We start from the raw sequence: 22,447 nt of genomic DNA, 5'->3' as shown, positions 1-22,447 counted from the left end.
ACATAATATGTAACTGTCATTGACTACCTTAAATCTGTAGGGCATGTCTGCATCCATTCAGGATCAAATTACCGTTTTTTGGTGTTTTTTTCAAGGACTCGTACGCACAGAACTCAAATTGCATCAAATTTAGGTTCATACATTATTGGTGTATCCATTAACACAGTTACACGTGTTACACTTTTCAGAAACTTTGGATGGGCTCAAAAACTTGAATTATAAGTTTTTAAGCAATATCATATATCCTCCCTCTCATGTAATAATGTGTCTGACAAATTTACAATTCATGATGGGTTGAAACAAGGAGATGCATTATCTCCATTGCTCTTTAATTTTGTCTTAGAATATGCTGTTAGGAAGGTAAAAGAAACTAAAGAAGGACTAAAATTAAATGGTGTGACTCAGTTGTTAGCATATGCAGATGATGTAGACTTATTAGGGGATGATATAAATGCAATTAAGAATAATGATAAAATATTTTTCAAAACTGCTAAAGAGATAGGTTTGGAAGTTTACAAAGAGAAAACTAAATATATGATTACAGGCCGAAACCAAGTGTTAGGTAATAATCAAAATCTAATTATTGATAACTCGTTTGAACCAGTTTCCAAATTCAAATACTTAGGAGTAATATTAACAAATGAAAATTATATTAAAGAGGAAATAAAAAGTAGGCTTAATTCAGGAAATGCATGTTACTTCTCTCTTCTTATACTTTTGTCTTCTCATTTAATATCTAAGAAACTAAAAGTTAAAATATACAAAACAGTAATTTTGCCTGTAGTATTATATGGATGTGAAACTTGGTCCCTTACATTGAAAGAGGAACATAAATTAAGACTATTTGAAAATAAGATCGTTAGGAAAATATTTGGACCTAAAAGGGATGAGGAGACAAGTAAGTGGAGAAGGTTACATAATTTACAACTACATAATTTGTATTTATACCCAGATATTATTAGAATAATTAAATCAAAAAGACTTAGGTAGGCAGGCCATGCGTCCCGAATGGGAGAGAAAATATGAGTTTACAGGATTCTTGTTGGGAAACCTGATGGTAAGAGACCTGTAGGAAGGCCAAGACGAAGATGGAGGGACAACGTTGAGATGGACCTAAAGGAAATCGGTAGGGATGGAAAAGAGTATATAGATCTTGCTCAAGATAGGGACAAATGGAAGGCCTGTATTGCTGCAGCCATGAACCTTCGGGTTTAAGAAGGCTAGAGAGTTAGTTAGTTAGTTATGCATTATGATGTTAATACAATTGATACAATTCATCCTAACTTTTTCAAATCCTTATTTCTTGATATTAATAAGCGCTCCACCACGAATTACGATAACAAATACAATAATGAAAATAATAATACAACGAATTATTGGGTGGGCTCTGGCCTCACGGGCCCATATAAGTTGGCGCCACTCAGTGTAACTTTGGTTTCTTCGAAATGATCGCATCTGTTTTTTTAGAACGGTACATTTTAGTGCATCTCACGGAAGAGCATCTGGTAAAAGTACACTTCGGTGCGTTTTGTGTATATTTTGATGCACCAAAATGTACATCACTATACTCTATCCCCGGAATATGTAGAGCAAGGCCGCGCATAGCGGCAGAGGAGAGGAGAAATCGAGTAAACAGAGAAAAGCAGTATACGCTGCTGCGAAAGCTGGTATCTCCAGTCGCTTTCCCCTCCTCTTCCACGCAATTCCGTTCCCTCTCACCTGCTCATTGGTGGAACCGTGTCGCGTCACTACTTGCGCAGCGACTTGCTTTAGTTCGCTTTGTCCAGAGATAGCCGGGACAGAGTATAGCCAGGACAGAGTATAGCAGTTTAGTTGGAAACACTGCGCATATGAGCACGTGACTGCAGGACACGCAGAGGCATTTGCTCCTTTACAGCCCGTCGTTCGCGTCCCTCGCATAAAAGAACTTAACAGGCGGCTGCGAAAACTTCGGACAATCTGCGTGTCCTGCCGCGCGGAGAATGATGTGTACTTACGGACAGTCTCCGGGAGGGAGTCAATAATCTCCTCCGAAGGCAAACATCGTGACGCGAATGGCGACGAGTCATCCTCCGTGTCATATTGTCAATTTCGCCTCTCCCTGCCTTATGAATCCTGGTAACAAACTCTGGACGTGATACAACACAGCATCGCCCACTTTGGGTGCAGGTAAACATCATGTTGATCACGCTGCTTAGGATAACTCCTGATGCAGGCTGCGAAGGAATGTGGGCGACTACCATGAAGTTGGCCGCGAAAAGATGGAAACTCTCTCCAAACTGACGCTTTTGTCCATTAACTAGAGCTGGCCTGCTAAATACTTTGCAAGGAATTACCGAAGGTCAGTCTGTAACGAATGCTTAGGGGAGTCTGGATACGCACTGTCTCTCCAAATTCTTCCACATTGCTTAGGTTCAAAGAATTGAGAACGAACATGTCTTTTTTGTACTCATGGAAGTGAAAAAAAAATGCATCTTGCAACACTGAGACTTTTTTGCACAAGAAGAATCTAGTAATGCCTACCCTATATGGGTCTTTTCATGTCAAATCAAGCAGTTATTTGGACCTTACGGTTCATTTTTGTTTAAAAGTACCAGTGTAGTGAACCAAAACTGCAATTTTATTGTAAGTCATTGTTGAAAAACTGAAAAGGGCCTGATTTCCCAAAAGCATTTGGAGAAATGAAAAATTAACATTTTTATAAATGTTCCTCTCTGCGTATCGCAAAATTTAGATGGGATGAAAATGGGAAAACTTTCATATTTCTGGAAGCATTTAAAGAAAACGTCAAGCAATTTATAATTTTTCAACAAACATCAGCAATGAAAGTATAACCCTGAAAATTAGAAACTTTTCGGTTTTGTTTCACTCGATGGGTAAAAGTAAAAACTTATGAAAATCTGAGACCATGAGATCCGAGAAGAAATCAAACGTGGTTGGCTTGATATGGAATGGTCCCATATACGAATTTGGACCCTAGAAGATCAACACTTCGTGCGGCATTACTCCGTTCGGAGAGACGTGTCTAGAGTTATCAACACGACAAGTGATGGTAAGCAGATTTTTTTCGTTAGAGGGAGTATTGAGGGAAGATCAAGTACAACAACTTCCTGACATACGTTAATGAGTGGAGATCTCAAAAATAAAACCGTCGCCTGAGGTTCAAGAGATCTTTCCTCGGTTGAGGCATATTGCAAAGTGGTCGAATATACCTTAAATTGTATGCCTGTCTGCATATAAAGCAAACTTTTTCAAACTCCCAGTGAATAACCCAGACGTTCTAAGTTCTAAGCCTGTTTGAGTATTCTCTTTCTCTGATCATCCATCTCTTTGAGTTCATGATCGTCGCGATTAACCCAATATGTATACTCTGCCTCGAGAATATCTGGAGCGAGCGAACGAAAACAAGTATTTGCGAAACTCTAGAGGGGTCGACCAATGAACGCGTGAGACGGAACTGGATTTCGTGGAGGGGAAAACCGACTGCAGCTGTACCAGCTGTTTGCAGCATCGTGTACTACTTCATTACGTCCACTCGCTTTCTCCCCTTCTCTACCGTTATGCGCGTCCTTCCTCCAGAGATTCTCGGAATAGAGTAGAAAAAAGCAGGGTTGTTAAAGTTACAGGAACCAATAAATTCTAATGGGTTCTACTGGGTTCCGAAACAGGACAGGAACATCTTTCCTCGCACAATTTAAATTCGGTCCAAGTTGCGTATTGTTTCATTGAAAGAAAAATGTTCTTGGACCGTATTTAAATTGATCCGGAAAAAAGGTTCCTGAACTGTATGTAAACTGATCTCGATAAAAGATTCCTGGATCGTATATAAATTCCTCCGGAGAAAAGGTCCGTAGGCCGAAATAAAATACATTACAGATAAAAAGGTGCTTTAAGGTCCAGAACCCATTTACGCTTGCTGATTTTCTCTCCTGGACCGGAATTGAATTTATATAAAATTCCTGGACCTTTAACAACCCGGACGACTTAAAATAGCCAAGATAGACTGAAAGAACCCTGAAAATAAACTTTTCCCAACGTTCACGCCGTTAAGGCATAAAGCAGAAGCTAATAGCTCTGTCGAACAGGGCGTCCCAAGACGGAAGCTCCCCCTGCCCTGCAGAGAATTAACCCTGGCAGCTCGCCTCGTTGCACCAAGCAGTGAAGACACGCGAGATGCGATGTTAATTTGGACTCTGCGGAAATCCCCTTCGGAGTACGCCCAGACGCCTCGGCACAAGAGAGGGGCCAGCTTCGCAGGATGACCGTTCGCAGATGTTAAACAAGTGGGCAGGCAGCTTAGCGCCCACCTCTTGCCCAGTCGCCGGTTTGATTTCGAGGTTTTAGAGAGATGAGGGGAAAACGTGGAGGAGATGATAGAGAAGGATACAATGTGGGATGGAATCGGAGAATGAGGTGAGGAGAAGCAGCAATGGGAAGACAGAGAGTTGAAAGGCATATTAGTGGACACGATCAAGGGCGCCCGCAAGGTGGGTCGGGGGGCACCTGCCTTCCCTGAGATTTCTGGAAAGAGTTAATGAAATTCGAAAGGTCAAAATTGTGGCGAAATTTTGTAACAAAAAATATTGTTTTCTGTGACTTACAGGAAGTAAGTTACAGCAACTATTATTATTATTTTATGAAGTAGGGTTACATTTAAGCTTACAGTCTATTCTACGCTTATTTATTATCTTAACTATAAAAAACAGCTTTTTCTCCTACATGAATTAATATGTTATATAGCCAGTTATGCAAATTCTATATAAATACACAGAATATTGAAATTACAAATATATGTAATTTTAAAAACAACATAAGTAGTGGTAGCAGTCGTAATAATAATAATAATAACCACAAAAACAATAGCAAAATAATAATAATAATAATAAAAGTTTTTATAACTGCCCCCTGAGGAAAAAATCCTGCTTGCGCCCTTGGACACGATGATATGGAAAAGACTGAGATATGATTTTGGAGAATAGTAAGAGAGAAATATTTTAGATTAGGCAGAGATAGAGAAAATTATAAATGGAGAAAAAGTACATATGGTAGGACTGATTCCACATCAAATAACCCAGAAAAAATTCAAAATGGAACCCACCGATTCAGATTTTAATAAAACTTGGTGTATTTGTTAATACTAACAAGGTATGAACACATGCAAAAGTTTTCTTCTCTAGACCTCATAGTCACTGAGAAACAGGGGCTAAGGTTTCAAAATTTTGCATGCAACGGTCATTGCCGAGGCCATGGTGGTGGCCCGCAGTGCTTAACAGAAAAAGTTATTTCTCAAGAGACAAATCGACATATCACTATTGGTGACAACTTTTTAAATGGAATTCACACATATCTATCAACTTCAGGAAAAAACTTCCATCACTTGGAAGTTTTTTCCTGAAGTTGATAGATATGTGTGAATTCCATTTAAAAAGTTGTCACCAAGATTAATTTGCAGAAGAAAATATTGTATTGTAAATAATGTTTATTTCTTGTGTCAACATCTGACGTCACTAAAGTTGCATCGTCACTAAAAGGCACTGCAGTTATCATGCCATTTTTTTTTCAAAATGAAGCTTAAAGTATGTTCTAAAAGGCTACAAAATAAAATTAGTGGTTTTCTCACTGCTTTCATAAATAAATCTTCATTTATCACATAAAAATGAACTTTTCAACCCGACCATTTCAGATTTTCATGAAATTTGGTAGCGTGGCAGAAGACATGAAGCAATTTTAGCCCTTAGTGATACACTGTATTCATACCGCAGGGTTGCCAACCTTATAACAAATGTAACGTTTAAGTGCTTACAAGGTGAAATAAAACAATTCATAACTTTGCTTCCAATTATGGTATAACTTTAATATTGAGCTTGTTTTGAAGGTAAGGGAGCATACTTTTCATAAACAATATATTTTTATGAAAATATTGAAATTTTCATTTCAAGGTCACATTATGTGACCTTTGACCTTGCATATGTAAACATGTGTATGTTCAATTTTGTAGTTAATAAAGTATGTTACACAGTTAAATGTAATCTCTGTTTCGTGTAGGTTTCATTTTTGGATGTCTTTGCAAACAGGAATAAAAAATAATTTGACAGAAGTATGCCTGATTCAATGTAACACCTTATAACCAGTCACTGAAGTGAGAAAAATTTCGAATGTTGATATGTCCTTCTTGGGATCCCTTTGTGGTTGCGCCGAGATCGAGAGCAAGTTCATTTTCTCACTACAGACTTATGAACAGTGTTTTTTTTTTAGTTGGGAGAAGCTTTCCCTTGCACATTGTAATTGTGCCAAACTGTTGTGTTGGTGCCGTATCTGTGTGTGATTAACACGAACTCTTAACTCAACGTAAGAAGCTTGACGTGACGTGTTTGGTTCACCATGGAATCATGTGTATGTGTTTCTGTAGAAATGAAAGGACACATCCCGTACACAGTTTTAAGCACGCGACAATTTATGTTATTGTTTTTGTGTAATTTACAATCTATTTGTGCTGCAGATTTTGATTTGTTTCTAGGTTTCATTTACTTGTACTTTCGAAATCTTTGAACGGGGGTCTACCATATACTCTATTGAAAGGTCTTGACGTGCAGATTCCGAATCTGCAATCGCTTTCATTCTAGCTCAATTAGGGGCAGAGCGTCCCTTTGAATTTTTGGGGGGTTTTATGAAATTTTCACGTTTTTTTTTCTTTTTGCGAAAATTTGAAATCGCCATATCTCCCTTCCTAATTGAGCTTGGAGGATGGTTGATAGCTCGTTGGACTTGGAATGAAGTCCTCTTTCCGATTCTACAATACAAAATGGGGGTTTCCATTTAAAATTTCAGAGTTGCCCCCCGCCCCACCCCCAGGGGAATCAAGTGTGATATTGTGATATCATTGAATAGCATTATTTCACTTATTAAACACGTATTTTTTTGTTTTCCGATTCGATGTGTATTTCTCACGATGTGTGACCGTTCCGGGACATTTGGACCACCCAGTATATATCGTTCATTACAGCAGGTTTTATGTGCAACACCCTGTATTATGGTATATGTATGCTTACGTTGAAGCCTTCTGAATTGTTGAAGTTTTCTATGCTGAAGATAAGCTTTCTCTAACTTTTGTCACATTTGCGCGGGGAAAGAAACTATTGTGAGTTTTCGTTGTCATATTCGTGTTGAGCACTTCGTTATCTTTAAGATAGAGTTGTTTTCTAAGTGGCATGATTTAAAAATATATATATATTGTCCAGTTTGATTAGTCTCTTGAATATAATGTAGATGAATAGCGATCTTAAAGTATTAACAGCAGCTACTGGAGAGCAAATCTGTGAGACCGCAGCATCCATTTATAAAATGATGACAGATCTCAGGTGACCGGATCCATATGACTGAGCATAAATCACGAAAAGTAGGAGCAAATCTTTTAACGAAGACAAATTCCGACCACCCCACCACGACACTCACCTCTCCCTCAAACCCTCCGACGAATTATCCTGGAATATTAGCTTCCCGCTTAGCACTTAACGTAGGTTTAATTATTATGTATGCCGGGGTTTTTAAGTAAGGAGAGCCACTCGTGGCATTAACAGATAAATTTGTCACAAGATTAATGGCTCCCGTGATTCAATTCCAGGTCCTTTACTCCGGCGCACCGGAGTCTCCGAATGTGTTATTTGACGCCTATGGCAACCGCGTGTAATTATTCATCCAGCATCCACTCAGGAGCACCGTGGAAAAAAAGTGATCGATTTTTTTTCCGGAGGGGTAGAATTTTCGAATACCTTTTTTTTCCTCTCCCTAAACGCACCCTAATGTGCGTGGGATTGTGCGTCTACGCCCGAAGACATCCATCAAAAGCGTTCTTCGGCGTATGACACATGGATCAGGGATAGAAATTACTCTGTTCCCATTTACGGTGATGAACACTCTTATTTCATGTTTTAAGCCGCGACAGGAAAAATGACACCCTAAAGAGATTACTTTGTGGGTGAGGGGGTTCGTTTTGTCGAGTGGCGTCCTCTGTCCGAACCACCTGGGATTACTCGCATCATACCTCGGACATGATCTAGTCCCCACCCTGTAACCAGGATAATTATCGTCATCAAAATTTCCATATCCTGCAAGGGTATTTTCTTGCAGTGGCAAATATATATTAGTTTTTATATTCTTCTGTGAGGTCAGGTCTATAAGGCCTAATTTACAGTTGTAAGTAAAATCGTCTAAATATGTGTGTGAGAGTGGAGTTTAAGAAAGTAACAGCCGTTAGGAAATGCTGTCGGTAAGTATGAGTAGCGGTTGTATCTAATGGGTGTCTCGGACTCGTCTCCAGTTATAAGTGCCTGTCTCGTTCTCGTCCCAATTTAATAATATCCGTCTTGGTCTCGCCTTGAGTGAAATAACCACCTATCTATATAGTATGTCGTCGCACAAACTTCCACAGCATATAAAAGCAATTATTAAGGCAAAACAACTTTTCTTGATAAACTTTTTTCTGTTCAAGTGGCTCAGGCGCCCACCCAGCGTAGTATAAAATGGGTACCTGGAAGGAAATTCTGTTGGGGTAAAGGCGGTTAGGGGCATGGTGCTGATCACATCACCCCCTCCGTCGGCCGTGATCAAGAAAGTGTAGGGCCCTAACCCCACATCCCCTATATGACGTGGTGCAAAGCACAGGGGAGCACTTTACTTTTCTTCTGTTCGAGAACTCTAGAAAAACATAATTTTATCATGAGTAAATACTACCACGCAGCACAGATTAGCAATTTGTCATTAATGGATTCAAGAAGCACAATATATTATTTATCTATAGGTAGATAAATCCGCTTGGAATGCCTGAAGGCCGTCCAGTAAAATAAATTTTGTTACACGCAAAATTTTCAAATACCCTGCCCAAGTCTCGAACAAGACCGAAATCTCGGACACCAAGTCTCGGTCTAGTTTGTTCTCGGTTTCGTCTCGCAAGGTCTCGTCTCATTATTGTCTAGATTTTTACAAAGCCGACTCTATTTCGGAGTTTATCCGTCACTGTACCATATCTAAGAAAGAATGAATGATTATTTACTTACCCCATCACACACACATTCACACGAATTATCCGCGAAAAGTTTCTCAGTAGTGTACATTCAATTGATACAGTACTTCTCCTTCCTGTCAATTGGAATGGCTCTCTAGCCTAGGGTGTCGAATGGTCAATCCTTGATAGAGCTACACAAGATTTCGGTATCGGGGTTCTCTTGTTGTTGTTCAAAACTTGCATCTATTCCTCGCGAATAGAGTGACAGGAAAACCACGTTCAATATCGCCCTACATCGAATCTTCCTATTATTTTTGTTTAACGTCGTTTCATATACTTACGTAACATCTTCCATTCTCTTGAAACAGTAATAATTTCATGTCGAATCTTGTGAGTCAGCAGCGAACAATGATACTGGGACAAAAAATAAATCAGTTTTAAAATTATTTTAATAATAAAATTTCGAACAGATCTGAAACCACTGGTATCGATATTCAAACGTATGGATTGCAATTTAAGCAACGATTCCTGGCAATATTTTCGCAAGTCCGGGTATTTTCGCTGGGGTTCGCAAAACTTCAGAGCGACATTTTCGCGGGTTTAATTACCTGTAAATTCTGCAAGAATGCATAATTTTAATTATTTTTGCAACAACATTATGTGGAGAAATTAGCTTTGTGATTAACTAATTATCTCGTGTGAGATTTTTCAATATTTTAAGAAACAATCTGGCAGATTGATATGGTAAAAATCACAATAGAAAACTTACACTACATTAACATTTATAAATAATCGAAACTGTTTTGAATTGTTGCAATTTTCAAGTGGGAATTGATAAATAGTATCTGCACTTACGCGGATCCAAGTGGTATCGGCTGCCCTAATAAGACGATAAAAATTTATGCAAAAGTATTAGTGACGTACTTCCATATGCGTAACTTGGTGGGGGTAAGGGGGACACTTGCCATCCCCCAACAAAAATCAGGTTTATTCAAATTTACAAGTTAGGGGACCTAAGGAACAAAGTGATAAAGAGTAATATTTGTGATTATGCAAACGTCACAGTTATTTAGTAAATAATCCTGGACGCTGTTTTTATAGGATGGAAAACTTTTCGAGTCTCTTCCCCCAAATTTAACCCTTAGGTTTGATTCTACAGCATCAAAATTAGGCCCCAAGTCTGATTCTGCCCCCTCAAAATTAGGCCCAACTTTGATTCTGCCTCCTCAAAATTAGGCCCAACTTTGATCCTGCCTCTTCAAAATTAGGCCCAACTTTGATTCTGCCTCTTCAAAATTAGGCCCAACATTGATTCTGCCTCCTCAAAATTAGGCCCAACTTTGATTCTGTCCCCTCAAAATTAGGTCCAAGTCTGATTCTGCCTCAAAATTAGGCCAAGTCTGATTCTGCCCCCTCAAAATTAGGCCCAACTTTGATTCTGCCTCTTCAAAATTAGGCCCAACTTTGATTCTGCCTCCTTAAAATTAGGCCCAACTTTGATTCTGCCTCTTCAAAATTAGGCCCAACTTTGATTCTGCCCCCTCAAAATTAGGCCCAACTTTGATTCTGCCCCCTCAAAATTAGGCCCAACTTTGATTCTGTCCCCTCAGAATTAGGTCCAAGTCTGATTCTGCCTCAAAATTAAGCCAAGTCTGATTCTGCCTCTTCAAAATTAGGCCCAAGTCTGATTCTGCCTCAAAATTAGGCCAAGTCTAATTCTGCCCCCTCACATTTGGCCCAACTTTGATTCTGTCCCCTCACAATTAGGTCCAAGTCTGATTCTGCCTCAAAATTAGGCCAAGTCTGATTCTGCCTCTTCAAAATTAGGCCCAAGTCTGATTCTGCCTCAAAATTATTCCAAGTCTAATTCTGCCCCCTCAACATTTGGCTCAGTCTGATTCTGTCCCCTCAAAATTGGGTCCGAAGTTACGCCCATGCGTACCTCCCAGGGTTACAGAAATCCGTTTATGTAGAGCGGCAGGCATCGCACGTTAGAATAAAACACAGAACAACGGAGGATTATCCTGGCCAAGTCAAGACTCCGTAACCTTGTTAGTTTGCAGAAATAGTTTCCAGGTTAACTACATTGAAGAGAAGTTGTGTAATGCTATTATTATAAATTGTTAAAAGAGCGAACACGTGATAGAAACAGATTGTGAGTGAGTAGCACACGACAGTTGGCTGTGCAATGCTATTTGTTAAATAATATGCACCAGGGGCGCCGACTTGTCAAAATTATTGGGGGGGGGGGGGGTTCTGATCACTGAAATAAATTAATGAATGACTCACTCTCTCCCTTTTTTAAGTTTTGGCCTCAGAGTTTGGAATCACATAAAAACCCACGAATTTCTCAAAAATATCAAAATTTTTATTCACAGTTCTAATGCAGAATATTAATTGTCCACGGATGGATATGTCACAAGTTTCGTCAACCATAATAGCAAAATATTCCGGACTTTTAATATCTGCTACCACGGAGCGCAAAACAGATCTCGCTAATATATCAATGATCTCGTTCTGAAAGTCATGTTAGAGCCATCTGTAGCCCGAACGTCCCATACACTACCCTAGTTCATGCACATCGTCTTTGAAACTCTTTTTAGTATAAATTTTAACAATACTCATAATTACATACTTAGTATATAGTAATAAGCCATGTGTTTTGCTGTCTCTGGTCATAGCCCCCCCAAAGTTGATGGTTTAGCGGTCTCAGCCCCCCAAAGTTGATGGTCAAGAACATTTCAAATGCGTATTTAAAGTTAAATTCATGTGGCACAATTCAGAGTAAACTTTACAAGAGAAGTAATCATAATACATTAGATCCTCTTAAGCAAAATTATTTGGGGGGCTCTGCCCCCACATCGTTAACATTGGGGGGGGGGGGTCGAGCCTCCCCAAGCCCCATGGAGTCGGCGCCTATGATATGCACCGACTTTCGTTGCGGACTGGTTAGCATAGTGCGCTACGAGGCCAGGGGTATCGGATTCGAAAACCGTCCTGGTTATTGGTGTTCTTCTTCATCTTCGCGATTAGCCACAAGAAAAGCGAAGTTAAATATACCAAATCAATCTTTATTTCTTAAATACTAAAATGCATGTATTCGTATTTCTTCCTTCGGCAATAAGTCACTTTGTATTTCATGTAGGTCATTTCCAATCATAGCGATGATGAAACACATCATGGAATGAACACATCCAGGATTCGAACATCGAACCTCTGACTTTGCAGCACACTACAGTTACCGCTACGGATATTAACAGGTGATGAACGGCGAAACATTGAAACAGAGGCGCTTGAGTAGTTTATTAGTTGACGATCTCTCACTTTCCACTTGGGTTCGAGTCTCTGACAGAAGTCCTCTCTCAGAAGATTCTAATTTCTTTCTCCCTTGCCCCCGCCCCCTCCCTCCCTTTCTACAGCCTGGATTCTCCGGAAGAACCCGTAAGTGACTTTCAGTTCCAACCTTCTCTTTTTTTAGCTCCTTTCCTTACCAAAATTTTCCTTGACATAAAGCAGTGCCCCTCATCCCCACTTCTCCCTTTTTTTTCCACCAGCGGAGATTTGGGAACATTCGTAGCAGTTAAGCAAATGTTTCCTCTTTCTTTATCTGAAAGAAGAAACTCGGCAAATGCCCCCCTCTTCCCCTCCCGCTGCTCCGCCGGCTGGAAATGTCCCCTCCCTCCTCTTTCTCTCCACCTTCCCAGCTCAGTTCTGGCCCGTTGGCGCGTACTAATTGGCATGCAGACCACTGCAAAGGACTGGCGCTGACGTCGTTCGTACCACCAGCGACATCTACATAAGAGAGTGCATGGCGGCCGAAGAGGATAACAAAAGAAAAACGAAGAAAAGGAACCGGAGAGAGTAAAAGCAGGGAGGAGAACCGCAAAAACACTGGAACCGCCCATGTATTATCGAGCTTTTAATTAAATGAAGGAGGGAGAAAAAAACTGGACGGAAGAATAAACAGACATGCTCTTAATGATGGGATAATGAATTTTAATTCATCTGTAAACTGATTATAGCTGCGGTTATGTACTGAGGCATTAGATTTACAAATGAGTGGAAGTAGTATTTGCCCTGTGGAGAAATATTAGAGGCGTTTTCAGTCCGCTAAATGCAGACTTGTCGGACTACGAAATGCTTTCAACTGTTTTTCCTTTCAAGAAAGTTTAAGGATGTTCGTTGCGATAATAAGCGTGAATTATGAATTTGATAGAATGGATGAGCCACAAATATCCTTGCGATAACTAGGATTTGAACCTTGATTCAGGGCTCGAAATAGACCGGACCGGTGAAAAATTTGTAACTTTCCCATTCCGTCTGATCAGAAATGGCAAGGGGCCGTTACGGTTCATAATGTTTTAATATATTTCACTACGTTTCTCCTTTCTAGTGTGAACTAAATTGTTAATACTCTTTAATAGTAAATATTGATTGAGTTGTTGTTTGAAGTCCACTTTATGCACAGTAAGGCTAATCGGGAGTGGACCTACAGTTTGAAGTGGGATCCAAACCACTATGTTCCTCCCACTGGGTATCGAACCCGGAACTCCTTCATTACACCGCGCCATTTGGGAGGCCATTAATAGTACATATTACATCATTCTAAAAAGATTCCTCTCAGCGTGGAATTGCGTTGCTAACGCAAACGAATCTAATAGAGTGTGATGGCGTCTATGTTGCCTTCATCATTTTGTGCCTTGTGGTCCTAGTTTGGGGTTTTGTTTTTTATTACTTTTTGGCATGTCTTGCGAATTCAATTGTTCTGACAGAGGCAACCTCCTGTACAAAATATTTACTTAATTCGGGTTCTCTTTCTACGATCATTCTTTTTCTATCGTACATTTATTTTTCTATATATAAATATAAAAATGGACATGTGGGTGTGTATATTTGTTTGTTCCGGCATAACTCTCGAACACCTGGAGCAATTTTAACCAAACTTGGTACACGTATCACTTGCAATCTGGAAATAATACTTTTGGGGTAAGACACCCTGGCACCCCTAGGGATGGGGTTGGAAAGGGTGACATATAAAAATAATCCGAAACGACCGATATTAAATTCCGCACAAACAGACATCCGTGACTCTATGCAATCCCGCACAACGATAGTGTTCCTAGGGTTGTCTAACATTCAGGCTGTGTTGCGAGAACGACCGATATTAGTGTCGAATCCATAGTTTTCGGAGTCGCTAAGCTAATTGGTGACATTCACGGTCACATTTAAAATTAGTTACATTTTACACTATAGTTAGAATTCACTATTTTTCCTGTCTAATACAAGATTGGGATAAATAGATACCCGGGCAACGCCGGGTAATCAGCCAGTATTATATATTTTTCCTGGTTAACGTAACGGTATAACATGGGTAGATATATTTCTTCAGTTGGATGAACTGATTACCAGTGGGTTATTGTGTGTCAAAGCTGGAGGGTCCAAGGAAAGTTTACTTTCTCTTGGTAGACAAGGCAGCATTCAGAGGTCATAGTGTGGGGGGCAAAAGGTGGGGAGGAGGAGGGGGCAACTGCCACTACTGATAACCATTTACGACTTCCGCCTGTTTAAATTTTAAAAAGGGAAGGAAATTCCAGAAGACTTGTGTCCACTGTACGTATTTCATATTATTTGATGCTTGTGTGAATATATTAATATCAACTATTATAGTATTAATTGTAATACACCGCAGCATTTCACTAGTCGGTAATCTCGTCCGTTTCGTGAAAATTTCCATTTCGAGCCATGTCCTGAACCTCTGGTCTTCCAGCATTCTATGGTAGCCACAGTAGACCGGTTGCAAGTTGATGGACTGTTGTCTACATTCATCTATACTCTGCCTCTTGAATGTGCCGCCCATAGAAGGGGAGAAAGCGAACGGAGGAGCAAACAGTGCACATTGCTGCAAACGACTGGTAGCAGATGCCGCGTTTTCCCTTCCATGCATCCACTTTTCCTCTCATACGTTCATTGGTCGAGCCAACTCGATTCATTACTTGATTTCATTCGTTTGCTGCAAAGATTCCTGGGAATGAGTGTATGTTAATGCCGGCTCTCATGCGAAATTAGTGGAATCTACCGATAAAATTTTAAGCAAGAGGTTTCTTACCCTATTTCACATCTACATTTTTCCCCAGGAATCTCTGGAGCAAGGCGACGCACAACGGTAAAGAAGGGGAGAAAGCTAGTGGGCACAGCAAACAGTGCACATTGCTGCAAATGACTGGTACCTACAGCAGCGTTTATCCCTCCATGCACTCACTTCCCCTCTCACGCGTTCATTGGTCGAGCCTTCTTGAGTTACTAGTTGCGCAGATACTTGATTTCGTTCGCTCCCTCTAGAGACTCCTGGGTGTGACTGCAGGACACGCGCACTCTTAACAAGATATTGACAATGTATGCTACGAGAACACACATTCCTTACATAGTAAGAGTTAATGACGAATGCACATACTGTGACCGTGAGTACTAGGGACTAAATACCTGGACTGGATTGTGACCAACAGTAGGCTTCACTCTGATCCTGTGGGATGCTGCGAGGCATTGAAAAATCGAAATTTCCAAATCAGGATCTGGGTGACCCAATCTCCATCAACAGCTAACAAACAGGCCCAGTTCGTGTCATCACGTCCTCTCGCTTAGCCCCTAATACCCCCCTTCCCTCCGCCCACTCCCCCTTTTCGGTGTCAGCCTTTGTTACAGCGGGACAGATGCAAAAACGTCATACATCACCCGTAATGGCAGCAATCGATTCCGAATGGCAGGTTTGAATACGCGGCCCATCTGTTTCGTCACGATGAGCATAAAGGATGTGTCTTCTGGGACTTTATCCCGAAATGACAGGCAACAATGTCATCTCAGCCAGTTCTTCCTTCACTTTGGTTCGCTATTAACTATTTATTTCATACGCCCACGCAAAATCTGCTGTTACTATTTCTAGTCATTTACTACGATTTTCATATAATGGAGTTAGAAAACCCATCAAACTCCAGCTTTCGTATAACGTAAGGCGAGCAGCGGAGATAGGTAATCCGGAAAAAAATCTATCTATTTCAGAAATCCCATTAAATAACATTTATTTCAAAATATTTGTTTTTAAGTTTACTTTATGCTCAGACAGGCTAATTGCGACTGGACATAGAGTTTAAAGTAGGATTCGTTACACTGTGGAATGTCCCTTCATGGGTAGTAGTCTGTGGCGATGGACGAGTGAAGTGAAGTGGCTTTGATGCTCCGATATTTTGTGTAAATTTTTCTAGTTTGAAGTGAGTGATGGCAACAAAAGTAACACAAGGAGAACTGTAAGTATTACTAATGCACACTGAATATAAATTATTCATTATAATGATCAGTTAAGCCAGCAATTCAGTTAATATTTGCCTTGCTGTAAGATACGCAGAATGTTGTAACGACCCTGCGTGGACGCCACATTTAACGACCCTGCGCGGTCGCAATATTATATTTTGTTAAGAAGGATGGATAAAGAATGCATGCTAAATGTTTAAATGTGTTAACGGATCCACCTCTACGGTTATTAGTTTCGCTTATTATTATTTGACCCTGCGTGGTCGCTGTATTCTGTAAATGTTAACGGGTCCACCTCTACGTTTATTAACTTCGCTCATTATTAGACCTTGCGTGGTCGTTGTATTTGGTAAATGTTATCATTTATTGTCATTTACACTGTTCAACTCTATGTTTAGGATTGCAGAGTCCTACGAGGCTCATTATTAATTGTATTGTCTGAATGCACACAGCTTTAGTTTATATTGACACGTGCAACTAGTGATTTTCCCACTAGTGTTTTCTTAATGTTACTTCTTGGATGATTCTCAGTACGAAGGTTGCAATATGTAAAAAAATGAGTTAGCAACGCGTACTTGTAGTTACTATTTTCACCACCCATGCGCCACCGCGAGTATAAAGCCAGCGCAGCGAGGCCCGGAATTCAGTTGGCTTTCTGGTCGGCTCCCGATAAGATCTCTCCTACCAACTGACCTGGAAGAAGGATCACTCCGCTCTTGCGAGAGTCCAAGAATCCTAAAGAAGGAAGGAAGGAAGGTGCACTCCGCTCTTGCGAGAGACCAAGCACCCAAGAGAAGTTGTCCTCCGCCTGCGGGCGAGAGAAGCCGCACTCCGCCTTCCAGCGAGAGAGGTTGAACTCTGCCTTTGGCAAGAGAACCCACTCCACTTTCGAGTGAGAGATACCACACTCCGCTTTTTGGCGAGAGAGAACAACTCCACTTTAGAGTGAGAGAACCCACTCCACTTTCGAGTGAGAGATACCCCACTCCGCTTTTTGGCGAGAGAGAACAACTCCACTTTAGAGTGAGAGGACCCGCTCCGCTTGCTGCGAGAGGTTACCTTCCCCTATCAACCTGCGGCACCCCGCCAGGGTAGTGTGGCGTTGGGGTTTCCAGACAACCTACTCTCTTTCAGGGGAACCCGTGACGACTGCGGCGACCAGGCCCTAAATAAAATTAGGTCAGCATACGCCCCATTGGCGCCTCACTGTGAGGAATGAATTGGATGTTCCTTGCTCCCCCCCTTATCTTTTCGAGTATAAAGGTGGTACAGGTAAATGCACGTGAGTGGTAAGGGTAAAGGTAAAGACACGTGAGTAAGTGTGCTAACGGACATCCTTGTGATACGATTATAATAAACTGTTACATATATATAAACCTGGTTTAGTCTTTCTTTACACCCAGCAAGCCCTGAGATATTTCTGAGTCTTTGTACTACGACTGAATCAGTTAGCACATATGGGTAAACTTTTGCCGACCACCCAACTGCAGTGTTTAGCGTGTTGAACGCAGCCAGTACCAGTTCTCCTGCGCCGTGGTGCTGAGCACTGCGTGGGTGGACGTTGCAATGTAAACAAACAGTATTGCCAGTCGCAAAAAAGATTTATGTGGAGCAAAGTCACTAGTCGTTCGAGATATCGCAATGAGTTCCTGTGTCGAATATATACTAAAGCTGTGTCAAGACAGGAAGTGAAATTTCAATGTATTGACTGTGTGAAATTATGTCACTTAAAATGCGCTCAATTAAAAGAAACTGATGTCGAATACATGAAATCTACAGGGCAAACATGGCGTTGTAAACCTTGTAGCAAAAAAAGAAGAGGAAGTCAACACCTAGAAACTGTGCAGACAGACTTGCCAACTCTCGACGATATTTACAAACTGATCCGAGATTTGAAAGAAGAAGTTATGAACTTAAATAAATCACTTGACAATCTAAGATTTTATACTTTATTATATCTCCTCGCCTCAAATTTAATATTCAATGCTTCAACTCCCTACAAAAGAGAAAAATCTCCAAACCACATTTTCCGCTACAATCTCAGACGTAATATTAAATCACAAGAGTTGGATACCCCCACACAAATTTAATGTTCAACCCCCACCTAACTAATATTCCCACGATAATCTAAGATTTAACACTGATATTCAATAGTCGGATATTGCCCCCTCCCCCAACGTTTAATCCTCAATCCCCCACCAGAATCCACGTGTCGATTTAAGACCCAATGTGTAAGAGTTGGATATCCCCACTTCCTTAATAATAATATTACCCGTTACAATTTCCTTGGCAGTCTAGAATTTGCTATTTATGTAACAGCACTGGAGAGTTAATAACGTAGTTCAACTTGTGTCAAATGCTGTACTGTTTCACATCAAATTTCCATCACAAAAACTGCCCCCCCCCAAAAAAAAATAAGTTGCTTGGACATAACATGAGTCCACAAACCCACCTGTGGGCATCATCGCTACCTCTAAATACTTCATTGTCTTCATCTAATGGATTAAATATGGTGTACCTACGTTGTAAACGTCTTTACATTTATTTTGGAAATAATATATAAATGTTGTATTTTATATTATATTAAGAAAAAAAACATAAATTTCGATGGCGTAGTCTGCGCCATAATCCCCACCCCCCTTGTAGGCACCCCTGCTGTCTATGCGTGTTTGTTATTATTAGAGCTCAGATTTTGAACTCTGTGACCATTCTGTTCTGTCCCTGGGAACCGTCTCGTGTGTTTTCAGGATGAAAGTTCGAACCATAGTACAAAGATCATTGTATGTAAATTTAACTGTGCCTACAATAGCCTATATTGACTCTTAGTCCCTACAAGTGCCTAAAATGCTTCAAGAGAGGTGGAATGTGTGATACACACACACACACACACACACACACCCGCACACACAGGGTGTTTCAAAAATACTTTTACAAACTTTCAGGCTGGTTCCTCAAACAAAAACAAGAAAAAAAGTTCATAGAAAAAGTTATTCGTGTGTGTGTGTGTATATATATATATATATATATATATATATATATATATATATATATATGTATATGTATTTTATTGCATATTATCGTGCCTAATCTCCCTGCTTAGGCATTTTAGACCTATAAATCCGGGCTTTAGTGTGTATACCTTCATCCATCTCATGTAATCCTCACAGTCGTGATTATCCAAAAGTGGCAGAAGAGTGGCGTACTTAAATAAAATCTATCAACTATATATTTTGAAATTCGCACTCCGCCAAAATTCTTGGTTGATCTAATTATTTTTCCTTACATTCTCCTAAACCTAAACCTCCGAAATCTTTGATAGCTTTTAAAAACCGCAACGATATTCTAAATTCTTAAAAATGTCGTTGTTTAGAATTCCTTTTAGAGCATTCATCTGAATCTTCATGTAGTTTGCATTTGCTGTTCTCTAGATATTTGTGATAGTTTTGTGACACCTCGTCTATTTTCATCACAGCATCTAGATAAGAGCGAGAGATAACTACAAGAATATTCGCTCGAATATTTTAGATGGAATTCTAAGCGGATGTAACTTTCCACAATTTTGAGTATCATGGCAGTTTTCAAAGATCATGGCTGACTTGCACCAAACGTCTAACTACACTTTTATAACATTTCAGAGTGATTTTCAATTGTTCTTATTTCTCTCTTTTTTGACCATATCTATCCAAACAGAATTCTATAAAAAAAGTGATGTGTGTAAGTAGAAGCACTGCCAATTGGGGAGTACTTAAAGAACTAGGTCTAAACAGAGAGACAGTACAAGCTCGGATGAGAGCTTTAAAGTATTGACTTCAGCTGGCAAGGGAGGGTAACAGGACACTGAAGGGTCATTGTATGATAATGCAAGTAAGAGAAGAAAATACACGGAACTGGGCGAGGAATATAAAGAACATGTTGTACTCTATTGGGATGGGGTGGGTGTGGGAAACGGGAGGTAGGGTAGATACATCAGTAGAAAACCAAATCAGAGAAAGAGACTGCTGGACATATACAGACAAGAAATACTAGCCGACTGCCAGACGAAGACTTGACTAAGGAACCAACTGAAATCAAGGGAATGGGGCAAAGCAAGATACATAAATTTAGTAGGCAAAAAAGAAAGAGGAGGGTTAACATGGTTCAGACTGGGGGATTGGAAACAAGTAAAAATGAAGAATGAAGCAGGTGAAACGATATGCTCTTCGTGCGGGGAGGGAGAGACGGACGAGCATCTGATATCTGCCTGCCCCTCTACGCGTGATTTGCGAGACAAGTGGTCTAAGAACGTAACAGGGAGGGAAATAATGGAAGTGGTAGAAGATAGAAGAGGAATCATAAGTGATATAGTGCAACGAGTGGGGAGATATTTGTGGGAAGTGAGAGAACGACGAGGAAAGGCGATAGCGGATACCGATAAGAGGGAAGAAACCGCACAAAGTAACCTTAGCTTATAATACGTGGACTGTGGAACCAGCATTGTGCAATATATGTATATATGTTTGTTTGTTTTTGTTTCATATTTTCAAACAACCGAACCCCATGGCCGAGTAGTTAGCACATCGCGCTGCGACGCTAGGGGTCCCGGGTTCGAATCCCGGTCGTGCATGGTTGTTTGTAAATGTCCATTTCATCCTCATCCCATGGAAGGCAATGCCTAACCACCATGGGTTCATCTTACCCAGCGACCTTCCGGTCAAAAGACCTGCCTTCGGGCAGACAACTCATCGTCATCATCATTTTCAAACATTTGTCAAAAGAATAACCAATGTGAATTAACATGTAGTGTGTACAGCCAACGGCTAGCACATAGAAGTTCAAAATATATATTCAAAATATAAAAATATTCCTGACAAGACTAATGCAACTGAAATTCTTTCCTTCCAGGCGTGGCCTTTCAACCCGATTTCGCCGAACCGATAGCGAACCTTACGGTTGCAGTAGGAAGGGACGCCACGTTCACCTGCGTCGTGCGGCACCTGGGAGGCTACAGGGTGAGTAGCGTTAAAAATGGTATATTCTTTAATTCTCTGAATGCAGAGAAAACTGCCAACGTTGTTATTTTTCACTGTATTTCCCTGCAGATGTATTGGAATAAAATTAAGGGTACTTCTTTCAATATATCGGAAACTACTAGTTGCTTACTGGGTATCTAACCCTTGTGAGCATACCCTATTGCTGGCAACCTGGGCGAGAATGCGACAAGATATATTAGTTTAATATTAACATTGATGTCTTTGATGTAGATGAACTGACCGGTGATCCTTTCCTCCAGAAACTATTGATGATGTCGATGAATAAACAGACAACGAGGTCCATCATGTCGGTGTGGTAGATTGGGCGGAACACTAAGGTGCTATCATCCACTGCCAAAGCGTCTACTGCTAACTGTCGTCACACCTAAAACTGGTTTTCTTCTCTTGTGGGAAGAAATGCAGTACTAAAGTATTCTATACTCATTCCATTGTGAAAATGAAGTCTATCTAACCAAAACCACGTGACTTCTAAGAAATAGTTCATTTCCTGTTAATTTACCCATGGGTATTATGACGAGTCATTATGTTTGCATTTAGTTCGTCCTAATGTGGACAGATGTCGTTTGTGTACAGAACAGTGTGAACTTGGTTACTATACTTTGTAAACTTCACGCTAGGTGGTGTTGAATCTATTGCTTTAATTTTGGAAGTTATTTATGAGAGAATGTAAATTGATGTAGAGTGTCTTTAGATGTATTTGATAACATGTACAAAGGATGTACAGATGGGGGACAAAATAATACGAACACCTGTGAAATTAGAGAAAATCTTTATTAATATGGGGTTGGACCACCCTCTGACTGAAGTACACTTTGTATGCGACGTGGATGGACGCATAAAGATCATGCACAATGTTAAAGGGAATATGGAGCCATTCTTCCTCCAGAGCAGTCTCCAATTCCGATAGTGTGGCTGGAGGCGGACTTCGACCATGCAGTTTGGACTCCAAATATCCCCACAAATGTTCTATAATGTTCAAGTCAGGAGACTGTGGGGGCCATTCAAGATGTGCTACTTCATCTTCATGTTCTTCGAACCATGTTTGGACAGACCCAGCAGTGTGGATAGGAGCGTTGTCGTCTTGAAAAAGCGGCTGCTCCCCAGAAAATAAAGT

At 40.4% G+C, this 22,447-nt stretch overlaps 1 protein-coding gene across 1 annotated transcript in view; it reads left to right on the top strand.

The window, feature by feature from the left end:
* The window catches only part of LOC145989748 (lachesin-like), a 429,934-nt gene that overhangs the window by 244,474 nt on the left and 163,013 nt on the right, over positions 1 to 22,447 (top strand). Inside the window, exon 3 of the mRNA XM_083125039.1 lies at positions 21,185 to 21,291. Coding sequence (XP_082981165.1) covers positions 21,185 to 21,291 — 107 coding nt within the window. The remainder of the gene's footprint in view (positions 1 to 21,184; positions 21,292 to 22,447) is intronic.

Source organism: Lepisma saccharinum, chromosome 1, assembly GCF_977018435.1.
Source record: "Lepisma saccharinum chromosome 1, izLepSacc3.1, whole genome shotgun sequence".
Lineage (NCBI taxonomy): Eukaryota > Metazoa > Arthropoda > Insecta > Zygentoma > Lepismatidae > Lepisma > Lepisma saccharinum.
Note: the sequence above shows the minus strand (reverse complement) of the source record. Positions and strands in the feature narration are given on the sequence as shown.